Source organism: Festucalex cinctus, chromosome 17 (assembly GCF_051991245.1).
Source record: "Festucalex cinctus isolate MCC-2025b chromosome 17, RoL_Fcin_1.0, whole genome shotgun sequence".
Taxonomy (NCBI): Eukaryota; Metazoa; Chordata; class Actinopteri; order Syngnathiformes; family Syngnathidae; genus Festucalex; species Festucalex cinctus.
In genome coordinates, this window is record NC_135427.1 from 11,239,520 (window position 1) to 11,255,758 (window position 16,239).

Sequence of the window (16,239 nt, forward strand, 5' to 3'; positions counted from 1 at the left end):
CATTTGTGTATTTTATTTTATTTATTTATTTTTAAATATTTTCTGGTTTTCTGAAAAAAAAAATTCTGTCATAAAAAAAATATCCAAAAAACAGGGGAAAAAATATTCAGAAAATCAGGTTGAAGAATTACTCAGGAACAACAGGAAAAAATATATATTAAGAAAAACATGGGGAAAAAATATTCTGAAAAACAGAAGCTGGTGCGCTTTTTTCTTTTCTATTTTTTAAAATATTTTTCTCCTGTTTTTCTGAATATTTATTTCTGTCATTAAAAAAAAAAAAAAAAAAAACAGGGGAAAAATATTCAGAAAATCTAGTTGAAGAATTACTCAGAAAAACAGGAAAAAAATATTAAGAAAAAATGGGAAAAATATTCTGAAAAACAGAAGCTGGTGCGCTTTTTTTCCTCTATTTAAAAAAAAAATATTTTTCCCTGTTTTTTTTTTAAATATTTTTCATGTTTTTCTGAGTAATTTTGTCGTCTTTTGTTTTCTGAAAATATTCCCAGTTTTTCAGAAAAAAAATCAGTAAAACAGAAAAAAATATTCAGAAAAACAGAAAATAAAAAAGTAAAAAACCCACAAAAAACAGGAGTTTTTTTTTTTTTTATTCAAGTGAATGGGCTCTTCCATATCCTTTAACCCTTTCTGCAGTTAATGAACAACGCATAGGACTCCATTGCAACTGATTGAACATCAGGACATTCCAATTCCACCCACCGTGTCCCACTTGGCTCGCGCGCGCTCTTCCTCAAATTTGGCAAACTCCCGCCTGTCGTGAATGGTGATCAGCAACTTCCAGATGAGCAGCGCCGCCAAGCCCAGGAACAAGATGGCCCCCGCCACCGAGAGCAGCACCACCAAAACGTCCGGACCCTCGGGACAATCTGAGGGCAAGATTACTTGATTGTAGAAAAAAATGTTTAAATGACTCTAACAATGTCTACAGAATAAGCTCTCATTGGACCACTTTGTTGCTTTTTTTTCTGCTAATATTGCGAAGTGCAGGGTGCCCTTGGGGAGAGGCCACCTTTTAAAAGTGACATCAAAGCTCCACTTCCTTCTCTTGCGTGTGCTTTTATTTTTGCGCTTTCTTCCTATTGAGCGTTCTGATGCATATAACGTGCTCATTAAATCTATATTCCAAATCTTGTAACGCTTTTTGGAGTGTTTATATAACCTGAACTCAATTTTCTCACTTTCCTGTCTGTTTAGCACTTCATTTTGCTTACCTAGCTCTGTTAATGTAGAGTCAGCGGGTCCCACAGGAGCTGGGCCGGGATGTTTTACGACCCACTTTGCCTCGGCGGGGCGCAAAACGTGTTCAAGGTAAACTTTGCCGTATTTACCCCGCTACAAATGTGCAGTCTAAATTAGACGCACGCATTCATTAGAAGCAAAAGACCCCGGGACAGACTTTCTCTCCGGGCAATTTGGGGCCCGTTAAACGACCACCTTCCCTTCTCCATCACCACCCAACAAGCCGATGACTTGAAAGAAGACTAAAAGGTATAGTGATCAAAGTTATAAGACACTTAATGAGGTATAATCTAATAAAAAAAAAAAAGAAAAAAAGACTGTACAGTCATAATAATGTTCAGTTGTAATGTCATTAGCTAAATTGCCCCTCAATTAATTTTCTATACACTGTAAACATGAACATTCAAAATAATCAAATAGGTTAAGTACACAATACTCAAAATTTTTCAAAAACTATGACTAAATTAACTTTTTGAAGTTGGTGTAACATTGTAAGCATTTATGAGTAATTTGTTCTAATAATTTTTGATTAAATAAAACTATACTAGTTTTTGGGTCTGGATAACTTAAAAACATAAATTAGCTGTAACGTAATACAATTTATATATAGTTATTTTGTGATAAAACCTTGTTTCTATTGTTTTAAAAAAAGGTAATATTTACAAATGTAATTTATTTTATATAGTAATAATACGGCATACTTATTGTTTGGATTTCTATTAATTTAATCCAGCAGTTTTAAAACAAATATTTATAAATTAGTAACTGAAAATAATTGAGTAGCATTCAGAGTATTTATTCATGTCAAACTACTGGTGACATTTTTTCTATTTAAATTTTAAATCATGCAAGGAATTAAGGAGGATGAGTGTGCAGTGAATCAAAAAAAAATAATATTGAAGACGTCCTCATATTAAAACATAACAGCTGCGCGCTTCAAATTTGGCAGGCAAAACATATTGATAAAAAGCCTTTTTAATGAAGTGATTAATTCGTGATAAGTAAAAAAAAATATATATATATAGATAATTTTTTTAATTATTTAAAAAAAAAAAATTATTTATTTTTTTTACTGATCGGAATGGGCTTCCATATCCTGACATCTCCACTGACTGTAAGGAAAAGGCAGGCTAATTAATGAAACAATGACCTATTACATTTTTTTTTCAATGAATGGCACTGTTACCTGGCTCCTTGACGACAAACAAAATAGATTTTCCGCTGGTATCCTCGTAGTACTGGAAACGTTGCACGCAGTCGTCCTCGTCCTTGTAGGTGCAGTTCACCGCGTTTGTATCATGAAGCACTAGTAAAAATGTCGCATGTTTAGCTATTAAATTACTTTTATTTATTTTACCAACCAGGTGCCTCACCTAATTCCTCCATCAGCACGATTTCGTCCTTGCAGATGCGAGCGCAGCTGTTGTCTTCAAACAGTTGACCTCTCTTGAAATGTTTACACTCCACACATTCCCTGACGTTAGAAAAAAAACACAAAATGAGTACATTCCGAGTAGATGCCCAAATTGATTGAGAAATGCCCCTGTGTACTTCTTCATGGTGCACGCGTCAGGGCAGGTGGGGCACTTGTCGCAGGTGGGCCCGTAGGCGCCCGGCTGGGTGCACTCGCAGGCGCCGCACGCGCACTGGCCGCGCCCGCTGCACAGCAAGCCCAGGTGCGACATGCAGGTGTCGGTACGTGTGGAGCAGTTGCAGTTCTCCCCCTGCCAGTCGGGGGCGCACTGGCAGAAGCCGCAGTTGCACACGCCGTGACCTGGGAGGAGAAGGAGAGTAGTCGAAAGGCCACTTGTTCTTGAAGGGCTCCCTCTAGTCACTAGTTAAATGAAACTGAACTACACTTTTACAGTCACTAGAGTCTAGTGACTGTAAAAGTGTAGTTCAGTTTCATTTAACGATCGTTATTTACTCCAAAATTTTATTTTAGCTCTCTGGGGTATACTGACAAAAGCATGTTGCAACATGCTATTAAACTGTGTGGGGAAAATGCATATGTGTCACATATGAAAGGAACACTCCTTTCATGTCATCCCAGCATTTCTCATAAATGATTACCAAAGGCTACAATTTGAATTTTTTTGTCTTTTCATGTTGAAGACCTCGAAAAACATCATCTGTGGCTCTGGTCAGCTTTAATTTTTGCCATGTTTTTTCCCATCTGTCTCCATTCAAACAATAGAGTGACAGTGCACAAATCATTGCAGCCACATTCACCATCAAACAACGATGTGTAATAATCACCACTCCACCGCAGTCAAGATGCTTCCTCTTCTTCAGACTTTTAAGGCAAGAGTTCCACAAAATTCTCCCACTCGGCCCCCTTTTTTTTTCAGACCAAACATGGTTTTATTTTTAGCATCATTACACCACGTCAGGCCCATGAGTAAGCACAAAGGTATTTTCATGTTGATCTGTCCACTTGGGGGAATACGTAGTGCGTTTGTAGGCTCTGGGGAGCAAGGCTATACATACCATTGAGATGTTAAGATGAGGTATGCGAATGGAAGAGTTACTGCTCAAAAAAACTAGTCCTTAGAAGTGTTTTTCCATGTCTTAATCATGTACGAAAAAAGAACATACAGTTCAACATTTGCAAATACACAGACTAACTATGAGCTATTTCCTGAAAAACGCACCTATTCGTACCAATCAGTGTATTTTTTGCTCTCTCTAACGCCCAAAGATGCTGGCGTCATGTTAGCAGAGGAACAGCTAGCACAGGGGTCAGCAACCTTTAGTGTCAAAATGAGCCATTTTAGAGCCAAATTAATAACAAAAAAAACTTTCTTCTGGAGCCGCATAACATTTGAAGATTGTGTGTTAGGGTTAGTCTAATGTGCTAAAGTCCCAAGAGATAATTAGAGCTGCACCATAACAGAAAAAATATACAGCATCCAATACTTTGAGATTCATTTTCTTCGACCTTCCATCATCTGTTTTTGGATTTGTTTTTTTTTTTGGGGGGGGGAGGGTAATTTTTTTATGCTTACATACTTCCTTCTTCACACATTTTTAGACTTTTCTGCCTTTGTCAAATTTCTGACATTTTTTTAGCAATTTTATGGACATATGGTAATTTTCTGCATCTCTTCTGCCTTTTTGGGCATTTAATGGCTATTTCTGGCATTTTATGGAATTTTCTGACTTTTTTTGGGGGGAAATTTTGTGTACATATTTTGCACTGTAAAAAAAAAACCCAGAATTGTATTTTATTGAACAGATTTTTCCTTAATTTTAAAAATATCATTTAGTTTTCAATAATTTTCAAAAAGGATCTTGTATACTGAATGTAAAATAACTGTAACTGTGAAAACACACATTATTTCTGTTCTTTTACCCCGCATTATTAAAACCGCATTAAGAATACATATATTTATTGTTAAAATATGTTCACAAATAAATCTTAATTTCACAAATATTTGCCTGCTATTTAAGAGAATAAACTGTAAAATGCAACTTTAAAACTCTGGGGAAAAAAATGTGAAAAAACATTTTAAATTACTGAGAAAATAAATAGTAAAAATGTATAATTTTACGATAAATTCTTTCATTGACTAATGTTTTTAAATAACTATAATAACTGTAACATTGTATTAACATTTATTTTGAAAGGACAGCTAATGAGATATAGGGAAAGAGCAAAGCTTGAGAGGGTGAATCTCGTCGTTTCATAATTAATTTCTGCTCTTTCCTTTCTGACATTTTATGGTCACATTTTGGACATTTTATTAATTCATTTGAAGAATATTTTATCTACAAAATTTTAAAATAGGATGTAAAAATAGGATGTCTTTTTTTTTTTTTTTTTTTAATTTACAGGAGAGAGCCTAAAGAGCCACATGTGGATCCAGAGCCGCAAGTTGCAGACCCTGACCCAGCATCACTGATAGCTATAGCTGGCTTGACGGTGAACATCTTCCAGAGTAGACTGGTAACTGGTAAACTGTGTACATTGTTAAATACAATTTCTCGATGTCTTGTCTGTTTCTCGGATTAGATTGTTAGAAATGAGTAGAACAAGGCAAATTACTGTTCATCTGTTGTAACACCAAAAAAAAATCCCTGGTTAACTTACTCATACATGCGGCTGACATCATTTCACTGAATGACACTTCAGTTTTGTTCCTTCCCAAATGAAACCTTCAGGTTTCAAAAGTCACACTGTGCGCGTGAATCCTCATAAAACTCACTCACAGTGCAGCACGTGTTTATTGTGAATGAAGCCCTGCACGTCCCGGGCTTAGAAGAGACGTGTTTTTGGTTGTAATTCTTACCAGATGAGGTGCGTGGCAAGTCCGTATGCGGTCATGACGGCTGCCAACTCACACTGCAGATGCATGTGAGTGTGCATTCTGGAAGACGCTGTGTTCATTCAGTGTTAACCCTTGGTGGAAATTGTTTCAATGGAGGAGGATTTATATCGAATGTTCGTCTGTATTTTTCACTTCGGTCTAATGGTGTTGGCAACTTTGGGTGGAGACTCTAAATCAGTGGTGTCCAAATTACGGCCCGGGGGCCATTTGCGGCCCGCCGTCCATTTTTTAGTGGCCCGCGACATATGCTAAAAATGGCATTTGACTCAGTTCAAATAAAATAAAAACAAAAATGTTTGGAGATGGTCAAAGTAAGAAGGGAAGGTGTCAAAAACACAGGTGCTATTAAAGGTTATTTTAGTTACCTCAAACTAACGAAAAAAGTAAAATTCAAAAAACAATTTCGTTAACGAAATAAAACAAAAACGAAGATGCTTTTTTAAAAACGAAAACTAACTGAAACTACATTTTATGTTTACCAAACTAACTAAATAAAACTATAATTATAGCAAAAAAGTCCTTCGTTTTAGTCTTTGGTAATTAATTTAATGCATGAGCCTTTGGGGATGATTTTAAATGTGACTTTTAGTAGATTTATTTTGATATAAACTGGAATAATGACGTCGCGCCCATGGTGTTTTTTTGCGCACGAGTAATACACATTAAAAAAAAAAAAACTACAACTAATACTGAAATTAACTAAACTAAAGCTAAGCATTTGTTAAATAACTAAAACTAATAAAAACAAACAGAACCACCCTGAAAAATAATTCAAACTAACTAAATAAAAAAAAAAAACGTAAACTAAACTAAATATATAACTAAAATATATATAACTAAATATGTAAAAGCATAAATAAATTATTTGTACAATTTTTAGGACTAAACACAATTTCTCTTCATAACATTATGTGGCCCCTGCATCCTTCTGATTTTCTGTATGTGGCCCTCAAATAAAAAAGTTTGGACACCCCTGCTCGAAATTGTCCCGAGGTGTGAAGAATGAACCTCAAAGTCAAAAAGATAGATAGATAATGATAACCATGTACATACCAGAGCAGAGTTCTCCCTTGTAGCGAAGGCAGTTGAAGTCATCGCACTCGCACAGCTTCCCCCACACTTTGCCAAAGTCGCTGCTGTGGCACACGCACTGGCCGCACACGCAGTCGCCGCGCCCGCTGCAGACGCCCGACACGCCCGACTCGGTGCAGCGGTCCTGCTCGGCCGGCCCGTAGTCGCCCTCGGCGCACTCGCAGTGCGGGCCCAGCCGCCCCGGGTGGCACGTGCAGATGCCGCACTCGAAGGTGCCGTTGCCGTGGTGACACTTGGGGCTGCTCGGTTGCGCTCTGTTCTGGCACTTGCAGTCGCATTCGATGGTGACGGTGACGGAGAGCGAGTCCTTGAAGCCGACCGGCTTGATGACGAAGGTCTTCTTTTTCTTCTGTTTGGGGCAGGCTCGCGCTCTGGCCTCCACGCTGAAGGACACCTAACGCAAAAGCATAACATTTTTAAAAAAAACGTTCTTAAAATATTGACCAATCATGTTTATTTTGATATTCCCCAATCTTTGTGAAGTAACTGGAATACTGCAAAATACGTTTTTGAAAAAAACGTTTTTATTTTTAAGCTATGATGTGTCCACTACAGAGGACATTTTTTAAAACTTAAACGCTAGGCTCAAATACAGTTAAAATAATTCAAACAATACTTTAATGTGTTCTTAAGAGTCTTATAGAAAACATGCTAACAACATTAATTAACGTTAACGGAAATCCCAACAAGCACTGCCATCAACGTTAATTGACGTCAACTACGTTTTTTTTTTTTTTTTTTGCTTGTTTTTTTTTTTTTCAATGGGCAGCGCAACGTATTGGACAGCTCTGGTTTCATGAATGAGCTGGAAAAAAACCCCAGCCGCTATCTAAATATTGAGTTGACTGCATGTTGTAGTTGTTATTTTTATTTTATAGTTATTCTTTTTTAGGGTAAAAAAATCATGCAAAGGGTAAGTAATAGATAGATTGAATAAAAAACAAACAAACAGCGTGAATAAATTAGGAAAGCGTCAACAACATGCATCTAACATGTACACAATCCTGAATCCATGTTACATAAATGACTAATAGACTATATTAAGGTTAGATCAGTCAACACAAACAAACCAAACAAAAACATGAGGCAGCATATTTGCCGAATAGACATGCTAGCACAATCTGATATGACATCACACATAAATGTGCACACTTGCACTTTACGTGATATAAATGATTAAATCCATGCAACAGTGTCGGAGGATTTAATGGATTTTCACACAAGTAAATATTAGTTTTCTTGATATAAGAAAAAAAAATAACACATGTAAATACTTAGAAGAAAAAAGTACTTAATGCCGAGAAACTCTGAAGATGAATTGTCATTTTTTTTTTTTTTTTTGCATGGATGAACTAAAAGAGCATTTAAAAGGTCTCATGTTACATCAACTCTTATGGGCTATGTTGTTCAGACATAACACCAGGACTGCCTCCAGATGCACATGAGTAATCGTTCATTTGGCATTACATCCAAATCTGGTCCAGGCCCAAAAGCAGGCAGTGGCGGCATGTGGAGGGACGACCATATAAGGAGAAAATGAGACCCTGAAAAAGAAATTTGTGTCGGCCAAAAATTGTCACCTGGGGTGGGAAGAAGAAGAAGAAGAAGAAGAAGGAGAAGAAGCCTAATAAAAAAGGATGGAAAGACAAAAACAGGAAGAAACAAAGGACAGTTTACAAATAGATAACAGGAAGGTGGGAAATAGAAAAAGGAACTAACTCGTGAGGTATGTTAGACCTCTAAACTTCAAAAGACAAATTTGTTCCAAATCATTTAATCACTGATATAGTGGACTATATAGTTCATTCATCAGACAAATAAAAAATACTTTTCGAAGTATGTGGTCTGGAATAGAGCTCGGCTTTATGTTGACAGATGGTAGATGAATCCATTTGCTGGAACTCTGTTTTAGTGCAGCCTTGGACTCACCGTGTCTCCGATCTTGAGTCCCGAGCAGGACTTGAGGCCCGGGATGACTTCTCCATTCAAACACGTGGCGTTGAAGGAGAGGGACAGCTCCTCTGGGACGCCCAGAAGTTCCAGCTCCACCTTGGAGCGTATTTTCTGCACGCCGAGATGTTGCACACAAGAATGCACAAATGTTTTGAGACAGACACAAAAAAAAATCCCCACAGATTCTCCATCATGATGGTATTTCTGTAAAGGATTTGACCAGACTGTGTGTGACTCACACACGGTTGGTACAGCATGTGTCAACAAACCAATGTCATCCTCGAGACACAGATGTAACACTTACAGCGTAGGCCTTCAAAATGAGCTGAATAACGTTGCCAGAGTCGTTGGACAGTGTTCCCACCGTGGTGCCGGGAATCAGCTCGCTGTAGTTCTACAAAAATGAAATTGAAGGTTGGCTATACTACAAAGTCAAGACGATAATTACAGGGGAAAAAACAACAAAATAAAGCATTAAACATTGAAGATTTTATTTTAGTTCTGTCACTATTGAATATTTTTAGAATTGATTAATCTATCGACTATTCAATCGATTAATCGGATTCATTTTCATTTTGCATTAAAGTGTATTACAAAAGCATTTTTTCCCCTTGATTACTGTTTAAAGGGATACTTGACTCATTGAACAATATTCAGCGGTGAAAAGTTTTAAATTTTATAACTTCATTATTTTTCATGTACAATGAATATCTTTAAAAAGTAATTTTTCTACTTGCTGTCGACGGATGATGACATCACCTGTGCTGAGGAAGTAGGTACTAACGACCAATCATGGCTCACCTGTGTTCTGGGTTTGGTCAGTAAACTGAGCCATGATTGGTCGTTACCGACTTCCTCAGCACAGGTGATGTCATCATCAGTCGACAGCATGTAGAAAAATTCCTTTTTAAAGGTATTAATTATACATGAAAAATAAAATAAAATAATAAAAAGTTATCACATTAATTATAGACAAAATATGAACTTTTTACTGCTGGAAATGTCTCAATGAGTCAAGTATCCCTTTAATAACAAGTGATTGTTGTTTATTTTGTACTTCAAATAGTGATTTAAAAAAAAATGTGGATTGATGTACTATGTTAGTGGTTTGTCATTGTTTTCCAAAGTAAAAACAGATGTTTGCAAATTTCTTATTTTGATTAAATATAGAAGATAATCAGTTTTCTTTCATCAATGACTCCAAAAATCAATGAACAATTACTGTTAATATGTTGAAATCAGAGGATTGAGACAATTTTAAATAAAAAAATGGCTCAAAGCGATGACTCACTTCTATTTACTTATCTATCCATCCATCCATTTTCTTGACCGCTTATTCCTCACAAGGGTCGCGGGGGATGCTGGCGCCTATCTTAGCTGGCTCTGAGCAGTAGGCGGGGGACCCTGGACTGGTTGCCAGCCAATCGCAGTTACTTATCTATGTATATATTTATTTATTTATTCACTCGCCTACTTGTTGTTATTAATTTACTGACGTAAAATGTAAATGTACTGATGTAAAAGCTCAATTTGTACAAATCCATACTATTATAATAACTATCTTTAAATACTACCCAGCCATTCACATTGTCCCTTTAAATTGTCAAGAATTTTCCCTGCTTCCTGTCTAACTCCATTCACTTTTGCCTCTGACTGCAACTTGCTGAGTCAGTACACTGCGCCTGGGTGATAAATTTTAGAATTTCCATTCCTCCGGAGCGGCATTCAAAAATGTCTTTTAAAAGCCAGTGAGGTTTGGAAGAGTTGACGAACGCGTTGCATGTTCGGGATTAAGTAATAACAGACCGGTCAGAGCAGCAATTCTTCTGGGTTTGCATTCGTGTCTACTTGATTTTGCAGGAACTCTCCTCAATACAATTAACTTTGATAAATACCATTCATGTGTGTTGAAAATAACTAGAATCGAATGCTGAGAGATATTTGTGAAGAGCCCAAATGACAAAGAACAAATTGAAGTGATGTTCAAATGTGTTCAAACCGAGAAATGTTTGGCTCATTCCCGCAGCAATCATAAAGTGCTGACCTGGTACAACGAAACCACAGGGTTGGTGACAGCAAAGATGAGGTTGATGTTGTTCTCCGACATCTTCTCCGTGATGAGAGCGAGGGATGGGTAATCCTGTTGAAAGCAACGATATATGGATAGTGTTGATTGAGCTTTAAACACAGTCTTACCCAAGTGTGAGGGGCAAACACACACACCGCGCGCTAACCATGACGGTCGACATGCTGTACATTTTGGCCGAGTTGAGGTGACAGCGTCCGTCGTTGGGCTGCACGATGCCGGCGAGGCGGCCGTCCAGCGCCACGTGCGTCTTGGCGTCTGAGGTGAAGATGAGGAGGTGGGACGCGCCGGGACGCCAGCCGACCTGCTCCTGGGTTGCCGGCGAATCACAACATATAAGCCAAAATGCTATAAGAGCAACACTTTTTATTAGTCTGTTAGCATGATTGGCTAAGTCCAAAAAATAGGACTGGGTTTAAAAAAATCAAAAAATCAAATAATCAATATCAAATAAATTAAAATAATAACAAAACCATGAATCATTTATTTTAATATTGCTTTCTTCCCATAAATTCACAAGGCCATTTTTTTTGTATATTACTTTTTTCTTGAAATTTGCTGTTCACATGACTTTTTCTAATTTTTCTAATATTTATGAAAAACCTGACATATTGCATTTTATGATAATTTAATGTTTGTGGAGTTGTTTTTAATCATGTCCTTGATATTAAAAAATAATTGATGTTCCATAATTAATCAATGTCAGAGTGACCTGAAGTGAATCGAATCGGGAAAAAAATAAATCGAATTGAACTGAACTCTTGTGAATCGAAATAGAATCAATTAAGGAAATTTGAATCGATACCCACCCCTTTAAAAAAAATAAAAATAATAAAAAAGAAAAAAAAAAGCACATTTTCGGGAAAACAAGAAGCAACTCAGCCTTTGCGTAGAAAAACGCCTAAAAAGAAAATGTATTATTATTCTTATTATTATTATTATTACTATTATTATTATTATTATTGTTTCAATGACTTGAATGACCAAAAAGCTACACAGATATTTGGGGGAAAAAACAATTTTTGTGTAAGAACAATCATATTTGTATATTTGTATTGATATTGTAAGCTAAAATTACTAAGGCAATTATTTTATTTGATTAATGTGTTATACTATAGAACCGGAAGGGTGCAGGATTTTTCATTTATTTATTTTTTATAGGGGTACGGTAAAAATTTCCAAGGCCCCCTACCATGAGGACCTCTAACAGCTGTAGTAATGAAAAAGTTGCATATTTTTTAAGAAAAAAAATATGTGGTGGATATAAGTCTTTTTTTTTTCTGAACCAGGGGTCACCAACAATTAGCCCCCAATGTCCTCATTAGTAGCCTGCGGGCCTGTTGTAAAACTATCTCACCATTGATGGGACATTGTGATTTCCTAAGAATGATTTGAAAATGTGAAGATTTTCAAAAATAAAGTGTTGACTATTGATATTTATGTTTCCTAATTATTATTTGGAGAAACCATGAACATGATTGTTGTCTTCACATAAAGATTAGCGTCTCTTCTTTCATCAGGAAAAAAAGTATATTACTGTTTCTGTTTTGCAGTAATTAGCGTTAGAATATAGCTAAGTTTCATTATTATTCACATTCCTGGTGAAAACAGTGGCAAAAAGAGCTTGTTGCAACATGGCCCTGGCTCTCTTATACTCTGCTGCCACCTGCTGGCTGTTTTTGTAAGAACTAACAGTGCTTCAACTGTTCTCTGCAGTTCAGAGGCTGCATCAAAGCCTTCTGTATGCTCTAGCATAAAAAAAACCTTATAAATATGTCTTTGGGACACTTAAAACATTTAAAATAGGACGTATTTATACGTTTTTGGAAGCAAATGAGTTAAACGGCCCAAGCTAGTGTAGTCAGGAGAAATGTGCGCACCTTGCAGACGGCCGCCTGGAGGATGGCGTCAAAGCCCCCCTCGGGTGCGTCCCTGTTCCTGGACACCATCTGCTTCCTCACTTCTTCGGTGAAGCGACTCACTTTATCCGTCAACGACAGAACGTGCTTGTAGCCAAACTGGGGCCGGCAGGTTGTGTTTATACTGCGCGTTAACCAGAACCCAATTACAACGACATTTTCATTGTTTTGTTTTGAAGGTGTCCTCTTAAAAATGACATCAAAACGTTTGCTCTTTTGAGTTGTACCTGTAGCAAGGGTTCTTGACGGCCTCCTTGGGGGAGATGTACATGTAAGGTGAGATGGGCTTGTCCACAAAAGCCCCAAAGCCCATGCGGAGGTTACTGGTGGTGCGGTTCATGGCCTCGGCCAGGCCCTTTCCCAGCGTCCTCAGGCGGTAGAGGTCGTCATTCATGGAGTAGGAGAGGTCCATGAGGTAGTAGAGGTCCACTGGGTAGTCCTCAACCTGGCGCACCTTTACCGTGAAGCGCTTGGCGTCGTCTTAGAAGATGATACAAAAAAAAAAAAGTGATGTCACTTGTGTTAGAAAGTGGACACCAACAAACCCAAAGCGAGCATCCAACCTCACAATAAACCCATTGTAACTCTCACCAGGTCTGAGGGTAATGTGGAGTTTCTGGGGCTTAATCTGAGTCACGTCCTGCGTGGCCCCCGCCGCCTTCTTGCTGAGTGGGCGGTCCTCTATCACCTGCATCCTGCTGTTCGGCGACTCCACGGCCGAAGGTGCGCAGCCTGCCGCCACCAGGTTGGCTTTTCGGTCGCAGCGGGATGAGCCGGCCTCGCCGTGGCCGAATTCCTGACAGGAGGAGGCAGCATATCGGTCCAAATTTTATCACCATTTTTTTTTTTTTTTTTAAACCACCAGTAAAATTAGGGAAATTGGACTCAGAGCCACCCACCTCTTGGACGCACCATGCACAGCTGGGGTGCACGGCCAGACACTGCTTACATGTGCTTGCACCCCTGGAGGTGCACACGTTTGAACCTAGAACAGCAGAAAGACATTAGAAACTCCAAGCTAAAATATTATTCCAAAAGCTGTACTGTAATGTTGTAAAATGCACTTGTAAAAATATCTTTAGAATTAACAGTGAATTTCTATAAAATTGTGACATAAAAAACTGTAAAAAGGAAAACAATGAAGCATGGTAATTTACATTAATATGTTGTAAAAATGTTAAAAAGATGCAATTTTTTTTTGAGAATTCATAAATAACTAATTTAAACAGAGATAAACTGTAAAACAAAAAAAATATCTGATACAGTTAAAATTACATCATTGCAATGTTAGAATAACACTTTTTGTCAGTAGGTTCTTTGGTGCATTTTGCTTATGCCAAAAAAAACAAAAAAAAAACGTGCATTTTACAAATTAATATTACAGATAAGAATATTTAGATATACAGTAAAACCATGTGTAAAAAAGTTTGTTTTTAAAGAAAAAAATTGGCAGTTGCAAAAATAATTCTGTAAAAAAAAAAAAAAAAATGGAAATAAACAATTTTACAGAACTTTTATATTATATATATCCTAAAACTAATCTTTTTTTTTTATACTATTTTGTTCTGTAAAATTTACATGCAATTCTGTTTATTGTACATTGAATCTCGATAAAATTTTGAATTTGTTACTGTTTATTGTACATTGATTCAATACCAGTAAAATGTACAAGTTGTTCTGTAATGTTTTTTACATTTGCACTGTATTTATTTATTTTTTTTACATAATTCCCCTGTTAACTACAGCTGCCAGTTTTCCCCCTATAAAAACAACATAATTATTTTTACAGTGTGATCTGGCTCAGTGCGCAAAACGGGTCATAGATCAGTTTTTGAGCGGCCATCAAGTCAAATCCTGCAATTTATCTTAAACAGGCCCCAAAATTTCTTGGCAAAGAACATCTAGATGGTTTTGTGATGAATCAATGCTTTGTTTGTGTAGATGTTAAGATGTAAGAATCCTTGGGGAGGAAACACTTTAGTGATTTGCGTCTTGAGCTAAAAAAAAAAGAAAAAAGAGTGTGAATAGTTTAATGTAAAACATATGACACCACTGTCAATTATTTCTATTAACATAAAGAAACGCAACAAAACACGACCAGATGATGTCAGGATGATGTGAACAGATAAATATGAAATCTTCACATGGGACAATTGTTAACTGTGCCTCCTCACTATGTTTTACGTCAAGTCAAAACCTTTCAAAATTGGACCCTACCATCAGCTCCAATTATTCCCAAAAAGATCCAAAGGCACATCCAGATCGCGTCCATCCTGCTGCCTGCATGCGTGCACTCTGGGAAGGCTCAGCTGAGTGCAAAGAATGATTGGGGGAGAAAAAAAAACAAAACACCAAAGTTGTATTCCACTCAAGTCTTGAAAGTCCAAATGTCTGGAAAACGCCCCCAACTCTCACGATGAAGTAGGGGGTGGGCATGAAACATCCCTATTGAATCTATGCGAGGTTTGCTTGAGTGCACACTGCCCCTTAGTGGCGGTTAAGCATAAGTGCAATGAGTACCCCGGTGACAGAATAAATACACGAATAATGAATGTTTTTGACACTTATTGGCCTTACTTTGATTGTTTTCTTCACTTCAAAATCAAATTTTGGTGCAGCTGATTTGCTTAAAAAAATCAAAAAGCCACCTTTGCAACCAACCAAACCATTACGCCCATAAAAACAACTCAAACCCAACGTAACCAGAGACCATTCACCGAGCAACATTTTTTTCTAGTGTTTATTTATTTATTTATTCATTCATTTATAAAAATGTTGTTTTTTTGTTTTGTTTTTATTTTACTTAATGCATTTTAGTATTTTATTGACTCTTTTTTTTTTTTTTTTTTTAAATATTATTTTATTATAAGGGCACCCTGGGTAGTCGAGTGGTTAGCACGTCCGCTTCCCAGTTCTGAGGTCTCCGGTTCGAGTCCAGGCTCGGACCTTCCTGGGTAGAGTTTGCATGTTCTCCCCGTGCCCGAGTGGGTCTTCTCCGGGTACTCCGGTCTCCTCCCCCATTCCAAAGACATGCATGGCAGGTTAATTGGGCGCTCCGAATTGTCCCTAGGTGTGCGTGTGAGTGTGGATGGTTGTTCGTCTCTGTGTGCCCTGCGATTGGTTGGCAACCAGTCCAGGGTGTCCCCCGCCTACTACCCAGAGCCAGCTGAGATAGGCGCCAGCACCCCCCGTGACCCTTGTGAGGAATAAGCGGCCAAGAAAATGGATGGATGGATGGATTTTATTATAAATTGGTGCTTGTAGTATCTAATTTTAACCACTGGGTGTCGCAAGAGGAACATTTTCATTTGACTCAATTATGGTGCCTTCAAATAAAAAAAAAAATAAATAAAAAAAAATAAAAAAAAATAATAATAAAAAAAAATTAAAAAAATAAAATAAAAAATAAATAAATAATTTAATGAATTTTCCAATTAAACAATTTTATTTCATTTTGCATATAAATAACTTGGAAACATAACACGTTTTTCTTGACCTGTATTTAAAAATCACTGCTGGCTTTACTGAGTTAAAACAGAAAAGCATTGCAGCATTGCTTTCTTACACGTAACTGCGGCCAAGGTCAACATCCAGTGCT

At 37.2% G+C, this 16,239-nt stretch overlaps 1 protein-coding gene across 2 annotated transcripts in view; it reads right to left on the reverse strand.

The window, feature by feature from the left end:
* The window catches only part of LOC144004690 (integrin beta-3-like), a 32,850-nt gene that overhangs the window by 1,111 nt on the left and 15,500 nt on the right, over positions 1–16,239 (reverse strand). For both annotated transcript variants that reach the window (XM_077502104.1, XM_077502105.1), the window contains 14 exons: positions 14,859–14,950; positions 13,541–13,626; positions 13,233–13,437; positions 12,869–13,121; positions 12,603–12,765; positions 10,871–11,032; positions 10,681–10,776; positions 8,941–9,030; positions 8,613–8,747; positions 6,645–7,077; positions 2,812–3,034; positions 2,634–2,734; positions 2,447–2,566; positions 721–887 (listed from right to left, as the gene is read on the reverse strand). In XM_077502104.1, coding sequence (XP_077358230.1) covers positions 721–887; positions 2,447–2,566; positions 2,634–2,734; positions 2,812–3,034; positions 6,645–7,077; positions 8,613–8,747; positions 8,941–9,030; positions 10,681–10,776; positions 10,871–11,032; positions 12,603–12,765; positions 12,869–13,121; positions 13,233–13,437; positions 13,541–13,626; positions 14,859–14,913 — 2,289 coding nt within the window. In that variant the 5' untranslated portion in view covers positions 14,914–14,950. The remainder of the gene's footprint in view (positions 1–720; positions 888–2,446; positions 2,567–2,633; positions 2,735–2,811; positions 3,035–6,644; positions 7,078–8,612; positions 8,748–8,940; positions 9,031–10,680; positions 10,777–10,870; positions 11,033–12,602; positions 12,766–12,868; positions 13,122–13,232; positions 13,438–13,540; positions 13,627–14,858; positions 14,951–16,239) is intronic.